The sequence below is a fragment of the Eptesicus fuscus genome, chromosome 21 (assembly GCF_027574615.1).
Source record: "Eptesicus fuscus isolate TK198812 chromosome 21, DD_ASM_mEF_20220401, whole genome shotgun sequence".
NCBI classification, from domain to species: domain Eukaryota; kingdom Metazoa; phylum Chordata; class Mammalia; order Chiroptera; family Vespertilionidae; genus Eptesicus; species Eptesicus fuscus.
The window spans coordinates 49,607,336-49,618,327 of NC_072493.1; the positions used below are offsets into that span (position 1 = coordinate 49,607,336).

The window sequence follows — 10,992 nt, forward strand, 5'->3', positions numbered from 1 at the left end:
AAGAGCAGGTGATGTGTCCCAGGTCTCATTAGACTCCTGTGACTGCAGCATGATGCACAGTACGGGTGTGAGGACGGGGGTAGGAAGACTACAATGGAAGCTGCTGTGATGGCCTTGGTGAGTGTGACGGTACCTGGCCCATGATGGTGGCCCTGCAGATGGAATAAGCGGTTGGATTTGGGATCAGTGCTTTAGGTGTGGCCACCTGGGTTTTCTAATATTTTTGGATGAAAGAGAGTCAGAGATGACCTGAAGGTTTGCATTTAGCATGCTCCCATTCCTCTGTGTCATGACCAGGAATAGAACTGTGACCTCTGGTTTATAGATTGATGCTTAACCCTCACCCACACCATCCGGGCTATATTCTTTCTGAAATATTTTTAAATGTATTTTTAATTGTTGATGGTATTACAGATGTCTCCCATTACCCCCGTGTATATATGTTCTTTGGGAAATCTCTTCCAGTCTCCCCCCCCCTCCCCCCCCCCCCCTCCCCTGGGAGATCTGTCAGTCTGTCCCAGGTAACCAGGCCTCTGGCCCCATCTTGTCCTTCCCCCTGGACACACGTGGTACCACCACACCTTTATTCACCAAGGTCATTGGCTGGCCTCCCGCCCTCCCCTGGGCGGTTGAGCAAACTACATTACCCAGAAAGCAATGCGCCTACATCAGCAGAGGTCAAGACTGCTGGTGCTGTTCATCCTGTTAAGGCGGGACTTCCTGTGGCGGTTATTTGGACCTCCGGTGTGTGCACTGAGTCTCGGGGTTCTGCCCACCTGGTGGAGAGTAGCAGGAGGCAGCGCCCCTGCCTTTCAGAGGCTGTCTGAGGCTAGTTGACCCCAACCGGCAGGATTGGGGTCCCCATGCCCCCCACCTCCTCTCCGCGGACAGAGCTCCCTCAGCGTCACCCCATCGGCCCTCCCGCCTCGGGGCCGGCGCCGCTCAGCCCCGCAGCCCAGGCCGCAGCGCCCAGAGCAGTGAGTGCCCGTGGGGGGCGCAGGGGGAGGGGGAGGGCGACGGGCTGCGGTGCCGCCGGGGAGGCCGTGGGGGCTGAGCCGGGAGGGGGAGAGCCAGGCCTGTGTGTGTCTAAAGGCGACAGAGGAGGAGCGGCGGCTCCGGGAGGAGGGTCCCTTCCTCCTCAGGGGACGGGCTGGGCGCTGTGAACACAGAGGGACATGGAGCCCCGAGGGATGCGGGCATCACCCGGCCCGGGGCTGGGCCAGGGCCCTGAGCAGCCTGAGCCCTGGGTCCTGGCGGTGGGTGCCGGGCCCTCCACAGACCTTCAGTTCCACAGGTTCCTGCAGGTGCAGAGCCGCTCAGGGGGCTGGGCTGTGGGGCTGATGTCAGGGCCTCACACTATGGTGGCCTCTGAGGTTGTGGGGTCCTGGGACTGTCCAGCTCCTCTTCCTGGAGGAGCTGGTGACATTGAACAGACACCAAGCCCAGTTTTCCAAGGCCATGGCCAGGGCGCTATGAAGTGGACCTGTTTTCGGCAGCCATTGTAATGAGATGTGGGAGGGCCTCCCAGGCACAGGGACCAGAATGGGCAAAGGCTCGGACCGAAGAGTGATCTGTCTCAGGAACCAGAAGGTATACTTTTAATATATATAATTGATTTTAGACTTAAAAGGAAGGAATTGAGATCTCGAGACAGAGAAAATTCTATGAGCAAGAAACAAGGATCAGTTACCCCCTGCTCAACCCCTACTGGGGATCCAGCCCACCACCCAGGCATGTGCCCTGACCAGGACTGGAACCTGCCACCTCTCAGCGCATGGGCCGATGCTCAACCACTGAGACACAGCAGCCAGGACTGTGAATCACTTTAATACTGGGAATCATGGTCAGGATGGTAATGGTCTTAGTAGCTCAGAAGGGACAGTGTGAGTCTGAGGACTGGGTTTACTGCTGGGGTCCCCATTTGTGGGGAGTTGGGTGTCACAACACAGCACAGGACAGGGACAGAGTGGTCATGTAGAATATCGGGGATGGATAATGGTTCCCCAGCGGCCAAGGCTTTAAAAGATGAGTGGACATGAGATGAATGGGAGGCTGAAGAGTAAATCCAACAAGAGGAGACTAGGGCTGGTACATATTCTCTAAACACTCACCAGGGTTTTGCTGTGACCCTGGGTGTGGCCTGGGGGTTGCAGTCAGTCTTGTGGGTGAGCTAGAGGCTTGACTGGTCATCGGAGAGACTCACTGAGCATGTGCTAGAGGGCCGTAGACGTTGGGACTTGAGTGCGGAAGGCTGTGCCTGGTGAGTGTAGCTCCTGCAGAGGTGGCTCTGGCTATCAGAGATCTGGTGCGGTTCTCAGTAGGTGACGGTGAAGGGAAAACTTGCAGGGAGGGAGGCCTTCAGGCAGGACTCCAGGCCGCCTCTCTGAGTGTGGACTAAGCGTGGGGCAGTACTTCATCCTCTGGAATTGGCCATGCATTCTGTGGACACACATGCTGAGTAATAAGTAAAAGGCCAGGGAGGTGGCTATGGGGCTGTGGCTGAGGGAGTGCAGGTGAGAGAGGTGTGGGGGGGAAGAGGGATGTGCCCGTTGAGAGGGCATGTGAATTCATGGCCGCAGGGCCCTGCCATTGACATAAGAGGGAAGGGAGGTTGAGTCCATTTCCGGTGGTGTCTGGATAATAAGAGACGGTGAATTTTAGGGCAGTTCCAGAACAGAGGGTGTGTTGTGGTGCTACATTCCTGGTGTCATATATGTGCCCACCTGCCTGCTGTTGTTGAGGGCTGTCACAGTGATCAGTAGGAATGAGCTAGCATACATCAGGTCACCTGGGGTTGGAAAGCTCCACTAGAGGGACAAGTGGAGATCCACAAGAGTAGATCCAACAAGAGGAGACTAGGGCTGGTACATATTCTCTAAACACTCACCAGGGTTTTTTACCCTCTCATAGAGGGTAAGAGCGAAATGGGTTACAGGGAAGGTGAACTATAATTTTGGAAAAGAAGGCGATTAGGGAACCACCGTCCTGGTGATGGCATGTTTGTGTTAAGTGTGACGTTGTGCCTCTGGGAAGAAGCTGTGTGAGGGAAGTGCGGTTCAAGAATTATGTGCAGGCTACGACGCTGACGCCTGAGGGTGGCCGTGGCCGCGGCCCCGAGAGGGTTAGCACAGCCGCCAGGACACCGCCGAGCCCGCCGCCCCCGCGAGGTGTAGACGGGGCGCTGCCTGCAGAGCCGGTCCTGCCAGCCTCGCCGGAGAGGATGCCCCCGTGTCCGTGATGGGCTGCGTGACAAGCCAGGTCCTTCCTGAGCCGCCCGAGGACGTCCAGCTGGATCTGGTCAGGAAGCCGGGCCTTCGGGGGCCCCAGAGCGGTGTTCACAGAGGTGGACAGTGTGGGCCTCTCAGCGCGGGAGTCCCAGCCGCCGGTCAGTGTGCCAACCCCTGCCCGTGCCCCCATCCCGGCTACACAGCCTCCTTCAGGACCACCGCGCAAGGCCAGGGTGGCTACGTGCAGGGCCAAGTTCGACCCACGTGTGACGGCCAAGTATGACATCAAAGCCCGGATTGGCCGAGGCAGCCTCAGCCGAGCGGTACGCGTGGAACACCGAGCAAGCCGGCAACCACATGCCATCACGCTGATTGAGACCAGATACCGGAGGGGCGGGCGGCGTGTGAGTCGGAGCTGCGGGTGCTGGGGGAGGGGCTGGAGACGCAGGAGCGTGTGCACGTGGGGAAGGAGCTGGCTGCTGGGGGACAGCTCTTTGACCGCATCGTCGCCAAGGGTTCTTTCACCGAACGTGACGCCATCCGGGTGCTGCAGACGGTGCTGGCGGGCGTCGGGTGTCTGCACGCACTGGGCATCACACACCGAGACCGCAGGCCTGAGAATCTGCTCTGCGACCACCCGGGCACGGGTCCCAAGACCATCATCGCTGGCGGGCCTGGCCAGGGCTCGCAAGCAAGGTGACGGCGGCCTGCCGAGGGCTCCCTGCGGCACACCTGCGTCCATTGCCCCCGGGGTCCTGGTTCGAAAGCCCTGCACCAACCCCGTGGACATGTGGGCACTGGGTGTCGCTGCTCTCATCCTGCTCGGGGGCACCATGCCCTTTGAAGATGACGACCCCACCGGCTGTACCGGCAGATCCTCAGGGGCAAGTGCAGTTCCTCGGGGACCCTGGCCCAGTGTGTCCAGCCTGGCCCCAGACTTCACTGACCGCCTGCCGACAGCGGACCCGGCGCCCGTATGACTGACTGCGGGCCCTGAGGCACCCGTGTGTGGGGAGCATGGCAGCCACCGCTCCGTCTCCCAGAACCTCCTCAGACGCGCCTCCTCACGCCGCCAGAGCACCAGGTCTGCCCGGTCTACACCTTCTGGCCGCTCTGCACGCCCCAACAGGCCACGCCATGTGCGAGAGCGGGCCGATGGCTGAGCTGGCTGCCAGTGGCAGAGACATGGCATGTTCCAGCCCGTCACACATGGCTGTGCCATCGGGGCCCAGGGGTAGGTGAATGGCCCAGCCCCTTCTCTGTGCCCTCAGCAGTCCCCATCCTCCCCTGGGCCTAGTGTGACCGAATGGAGCTGGGAGCCCCTGAACTTGGAGCTGGCCTGGCACCGGTTCCTTTTGGTGGGAAATGGCTGTGGTACAAGTTGGGGAAAGGGTAGGACCCGGCCTTCAGTCTTCTTCCTCCTTCACCCCTGGCTCTTCCTCAGACCAAAAGGCATGCAGTGCCAGGTAGACGGTGTCGTTGGGACAGTTATTTGTGGAACCCCCCTTTCCTCTACCATCCCTTCCTGCCCGGCCCCCCACGTTCCATGGCATTCTGATCTTCATGATTACACCCCAGTGAGCGGTCCGGGTAGGCCCAAAGCCTGTGCCTTGGCTGGACTCAGCCCCTGGCTAAGTCTAAACAGCGCCCCACCGCCCAGCCAAGGTCCGTCTGCCTTCATGGCGACTCCAAGGACCACTCCTGGCCCTGGACTAGCCAGGCTCTCAGGTGGTAGGGCCATGGCGTGGAGCCTGGTCCTTCTGGACTGTGTGGCCCCGTTGGTGGCAGGCTCAACCTCTGACTGTGCCTCCTCTGCAGAGCTCACCATTGTCTCCCTCCCCCTTGGATGCCTAGTCTGTTCTCCAGGTGCCTCCTTCCCAACTGGGACAGTAAAGGGAGCCCCACTGCCGCTCTCTGGGGGATGGGGGCACCTGGGCCAAGGCACAGGGCAGGGGCTTCCCAGGGAGAGTCCCATCAGCGCTCCAGGGCCACCCTGGTTCTACCCTTGGTTCTTCCCAGTGCCCTGTCCCTTAGGCTCTGCTGTTCCCTCCTCTGCAGCTGCATGAAGGCGCCATCTAGTGTCTGGTATGAGTATAGCAGCCTAGGAATGACCACCATGCTCACCCTTCAGCCTTCAAGAGGGAGGGGCTGTTGCTTTGAGGGAGGGTCCCCGGGCTGCTCTACACTCCCCCTCTGCTGAGCTTCTGCGCAGCTTCCCCTGGAACTTAGCCAAACTGTGTGATCTGCCTCTGAACCTGGAGCGCCTGGGGCACTGGCCTTCTCAGCTGGCCTTGCCCAGTGCAGCCTGTCCCCGCTTCCTTTCACAGCATTCCCTTTCCAGTCTGAGCCCCACTGAACCCCAGGGTGGAGGGAGCCCCTGCGGGAGGCGAGTGGCATTAGGTGGCTGCTTTCCTAGCCGCCTGAGCAGACCATTCCCGTGTCAGTCATTGCGCCTTCCCCCACCACAAACGGCTGGAACCCAGCCCCGTCCATGCACAGCTGCTTTCAGTGGGTGGGCCCAGCATTAGCCACAGTTAGACTGCAGGGCCCCTGCCAGCAGGGAGGGTTGGCCCTCACGCAGTTCCTCCCGGTGGTAGCCGTGGCCAGGCCCTCCTCTCCGCATGTGCCACCTCCAGAGGAATACCGAGCCAACAAGATCACGCTGGGCCAAGTCGACTGTGCCTTATACACCCCCTCCTCCTGCCCCCAGTGCCCCTGGTTCAAGGCAGTGGAGAGCCCAAGCCCCATGGCCTCAGAACTCCCCTGACTTTCCCCAGTGCCTCTGGGGGCCCGAAGCCCTGGGGAATCATTTGCTCTTTTGCCCAGGATAGGCCTGGTCCTGAAGGTAGGACAGAAGGAGATTGGAGACGGGCCTTCATGCCATGGACTGTGGGTGGAGGATGTGCAGTTATTTATTTTGTGTACTCAATTTGTAAATATATCCTCTGTACTCAATGAACAGGCTGCCCTTCTCAGGGAAGGCTGCCCATTCCGACCAAAAAAAAAAAAAAAGAATTATGGCCTCAGCACCTTGGTTTGGGGGTTGGAAGGTTGAATGAAGTGTGAATCTATGGATTTTGGTGTCTTGCAGGGACAATCTGGGGACTACAAGGGTATTGCCTAACAAGACCAGTGTCAAATCACTCACATTCTCTTTATGGCCTACATTTGTCCCTACCCTTGTTGGTGACACTCACTGTCATTGACAAGAGGCAGTGTGGCCTGTGGCCTAATGTGAGGCCCTGGGTTCAGATATAATGTATTTGCTCATGGGTCTTTATTGTCGGGGGAAGACACAGTGTCAGTAGGAACCATAAGGAAAGGGTTTCCTTGGTGGGACCAAGGCCTGGTACCTACTCTGATGTGGGGAGTAGAGGAAGCGGATGGATGTGGATGGTGGGGAGCATCATAAACATAATATCCTAGGAGAGAAGCTGACCATGGACTGAACTGTCTCATTATGGCAGGATATGAACTTTGAGGACGTGGCCATTGTCTTCTCTCAGGAGGAGTGGGGGCTCCTTGATGAGGCTCAGAGACTTCTGTACTGCGATGTGATGCTGGAAGCGTTTGCACTTGTCTCATCTGCAGGTAAGACCTTCTCATATGTTCTAGTGTCCTGAGGTGATGTCTGCTCTTCCGTTATTCTCCCAATGTAGCTTTCTCTCTCTCAAAGCCAGACCATGGGCTCTGCTCATGCCCCACATTCTCGTCCAATGTGCTGTGGCTGCCTGTTGTGACCTGTGTGGAGAGCCCTGAGCAATGGACTCACCAAACATCCCTGAGACCCGTTGCCTCAGAAAGTGCAGTTAGTGTCTGAGAATCAGGAAACCTGCAGACAGCTTCCTGGGCCCCACGTTGCAGTTCAACTCCGTGGGAGGGCGACTGTGCACATCCATGGCTTCTGCCTCTGCCCCCTCTCGCTGAGGGTTCTTTATGACAGCGTGTGCCAGGCTGTGAGCATCACCAACCATGGGCTGTTCTCGTAAGACCCTCCTTCAGTTGTTTGTAATATGTCCTTCCTAAATGCTATTGCACGCTGAATTGCTCTGGGCCCGTGCTGGCTGCTCACCTCCTTGTCTTCCATCAGCACTCGGAATATTTAGGTTGTAAGTGTTTGTACAGTAGAAGGTGCCCGGAGAACCCTGGTTTGTTCACAGGGTGAATATGCAAGATGGTCTCGGAGGAAGCCTCGCCCTGCTAAGTGGCAGCTAGGAGCTAGGTGTGACATACGGGCTTTGTTTCAGGTCACACCAGGAACCTGCTCCTGTCCAACAATTTAGGTGCAGGTGCCACTGGCCACACCTCGTTTCTACCTTTGCTTTCCCATATTTGACGCTTTGCTGACTTGTCATTTCATCGGTGACTTCCTGCCTGCTGGCTTCTATCACCCTTGCGGCATTTTTATGTCCCTTGTTCCGCTGAGCTGCTCCCTCTGCAGTATTCTCCAACATGTGCCTCCACATATGTTGTGAGGTGTGCACACTCGCTCAAGTAGTCGTCCAACAGCAGCTACTCGTTTATTGAATTTTACTTGGAAAAGATGTAACCAGTCTCCCTCACAGCTTGCCCGTGTCACCAGCAAACGAGCCCTGCTGAAGGCTGTTAGCAGAAGAATGTGCTGGAGATCCTGCTTCTCTTCCATGTGGTACTTGTCATATTTGAGTCATATTTCTGGTCAGGGCTTCCCTGTTTTGTGATCTTCAGTGGCCCAGAACTTCTCAGCAGCCTCTTTTTTTTTCTCTTTTAATATATTTTTATTGATTTTTTTTACAGAGAGCAAGGGAGAGGGATAGAGAGTTAGAAACATTGAGAGAAACATCAGTCAGCTGCCTCCTGCACACCTCCTACTGGGGATGTTCCCGCAACCAAGGTACATGCCCTTGACCGGAATCAAACCTGGGATCCTTCAGTCCTAAGGCCGATGCTCTATCCACCAAGCCAAACTAGCTAGGGCTCAGCAGCCTCTTGTTAATCCTTGTTGCACATCTTTTATTTTCAGACAATTGCATAGAACCCATGTATTATGTGTAACCCTCTTTTGTAATGGGACGTTCCTGTCACCACAGTCGACATTCATTTCATCACCATTTTTCTGTTTTCAGGTTGTTGGCATAAAACGGATGATGCGGAGGCCTGTTCTGAGGAGTCACAGGTCAGTGCTTCTAAGAAAGCTCCAGCAACCCAGAGGACCCATCTCTGCGGGAGGTGTTTCTCTGTGTTCAAAGGTATTCTGCACCTGACTGAGTCACAGGCAGCAGACTTTGAGCAGAAAGCCTTCTTCAGTGACACATGTGTGAGAGACTTCTGTTTCAGTGCAAACCCTCCTCATCAACAGAGGGAAGCCAGTGGAGAGAAGCCCTGGAAAGGAGCTGTGGACAGGGCCTCGTTTGTGACCAACTTCAGCTTCTCCTTATCAGGGCTGCCTTCAACCAGTAGGGAGGTTGGGGAAGACTTCCCAGCCATCTCAGAGCTTCTCCAGCACCAGGCCCCTCTCACCACTGAGGAGCCACACTGTGGCAGTGAGATTTCGCTGGAATTTCTCAGTGGAAATAGTCATTATGATTGGGATGAAGGTGAAAAAGCTGCCAGCCACAACCAGCAAGTTGTTCAGCATCAAGATGTCAGCTCTGAAGAAGTGAATTATGTGTGTAGCAAATGTGGGAATGTTTTTAGAGGAATTTTTAACCTTATGCAACATAAGAGAGTTCACACTGGAGAACAGCCCTATGAGTATGGTGATTGTGAGAAGTCCTTCAGTCAGAGATCTAACCTCACCAAACATGACAGAGTTCTCACTGGAGAAGAGTCTTACGAGTGTAGTGAACATGCGAAGTCATTCAGGCAAACGTCTACCGTCATTGAACATCAGAGGGTTCACGCTGGAGAAAAAACCTATGAGTGTACTGTTTGTGGGAAGGCCTTCCGAAAAAGATCTCACCTCATTAAACACCTCAGAATTCACACTGGAGAAAAGCCCTATGAGTGTGCTGATTGTGGGAAATTCTTCAGGGAAAACAGTACTCTCATCCAACACCAGAGAGTTCACACTGGAGAAAAGCCGTATGAATGTACTCTTTGTGGAAAGTCCTTCATACAAAGGTCTATCCTCACTAAACACCACCGAGTTCACACCGGAGAAAAGCCATATGAGTGTACCGATTGTGGGAAGTCATTCAAGCAAATCTCAGCTCTCAGTGTGCATCAGAGGGTTCACACTGGAGAAAAGCCTTATGAGTGTAGTGATTGTGGAAAGTTCTTCACTGTGAGCTCTGCTCTCCATACACACCACAGAGTTCACACCGGAGAAAAGCCCTATGAGTGCAGTGATTGTGGCAAGTCGTTCAGGCAAATCTCCCATCTCAGAGAGCACCAGAGAGTTCACACTGGAGAAAAGCCATACGAGTGTAGCGATTGTGGGAAGTTCTTCACTGAAAGCACTGCTCTCAATAAACACCACAGAGTTCACACCGGGGAGAAGCCCCATGAGTGCAGTGACTGTGGGAAGTCCTTCAGGCGAATCTCGATTCTCACAGAGCACCAGAGAGTTCACACGGGAGAAAAGCCATATGTGTGTAGTGATTGTGGCAAGTCCTTCAGACAAAGTTCTACCTTGACACGGCACCGGAGAGTTCATACTGGAGAAAAGCCTTACGTATGTGGTGCATGTGGGAAGTCCTTTAGGTACAGCAGTCACCTCCTTTACCACAAGAGAGTTCACACTCTATAAAAGCCATGCGAGGGTCAGGATTGTGGGAAGTCCTGCAACCAGCGGTGTTCCCTCATATGACACCACAGAGGTCATACTGGAGAAATGCCACATCAGTGTATCTTCTTTTATAATAGATTAGTTCATATTTTTCACAATTTTATAGGAAGTTTAAGGTTTGTAAATTGTAAGCACTGGTTTTCTCCATGCTACACAGGTAATGTGAGATTCAACACTAACGTTGATGTGATCCCGGAATCTTTCTTATTGCTGAGTGTATTGTGTTCCATGGATAACCACTTTGTCTCTTGACCTGTCTGTGGCTTTGGTTATTTGGACATTTGAGGTTTTATAAATAAATCTGCTGGGAATATTTGCGTTCAGTTCTTTCTACAGGTAAATGTTTTACTCATCGAACTGTTGCAGTGTCGGTGAATGTTTTACATTGTAAGATATGCAGGACTGTGACCCCAAATGGTTATTCCCTTTGCTGCCTACCCACCCACAGTAATGAAAATTCCAGTTTTTCCCTGAACCTGCCGCCACACCTGATGGTTAATTTTTTCAACTAGTGGGCCCGCGATGTGTATACTGGGAACTCATTTTCGTTTCAGTAACGTTTCCCTAAGACTCTTTGATGGTGAGCATTTCTTCACGCATTTATTTACGCTGTCTTTATCTCCTTTGTTATAATGTCTGCACAGGGTCTTTTGCCTACGTTTACAGTGAATTTATTATTCTAACCAATAGAAGGACAGTGCAGCAGCTAACACCCGTGTTTGAAACTCACTCATTCCTCAATGACTCGAGTGACTTTGCTGTATGGAACTATTGGTTTAAAATTATAGAAAGACAGTTCTCTCTCAATTTTTAGTCTATTTACAATTTATAGCCCATTTGTACCATACACTTATAAGTTTAATGTGCATTGTTAACTTTCTCCACCACTCATTTTTTTTTTTTTTTAAATATATTTTATTGATTTTTTACAGAGAGGAAGAGAGAGGGATAGAGAGTTAGAAACATCGATGAGAGAGAAACATCGACCAGCTGCCT

At 54.0% G+C, this 10,992-nt stretch overlaps 1 protein-coding gene across 1 annotated transcript; it reads left to right on the plus strand.

Annotated features, from left to right (window-relative positions):
• Window positions 1-815: 815 nt before the first annotated feature.
• LOC103303854 (zinc finger protein 883-like) lies at window positions 816-10,034 on the plus strand. The gene is made up of 3 exons (XM_054710223.1): window positions 816-977; window positions 6,695-6,818; window positions 8,333-10,034. The coding sequence occupies exons 1-3, from the start codon at window positions 864-866 to the stop codon at window positions 9,955-9,957; spliced, it is 1,863 nt and encodes a 620-aa protein (XP_054566198.1). The 5' UTR covers window positions 816-863; the 3' UTR covers window positions 9,958-10,034.
• Window positions 10,035-10,992: the final 958 nt, after the last annotated feature.

Bases quoted from the DNA above. Each gene is read 5' to 3' on its own strand.
- LOC103303854 (XM_054710223.1), top strand. From the start codon at position 864: ATGCCCCCCACCTCCTCTCCGCGGACAGAGCTCCCTCAGCGTCACCCC. The intron at 978-6,694 runs GTGAGTGCCCGT...TCATTATGGCAG, and splicing joins AGGCCGCAGCGCCCAGAGCA to GATATGAACTTTGAGGACGT. The intron at 6,819-8,332 runs GTAAGACCTTCT...TTCTGTTTTCAG, and splicing joins TGCACTTGTCTCATCTGCAG to GTTGTTGGCATAAAACGGAT.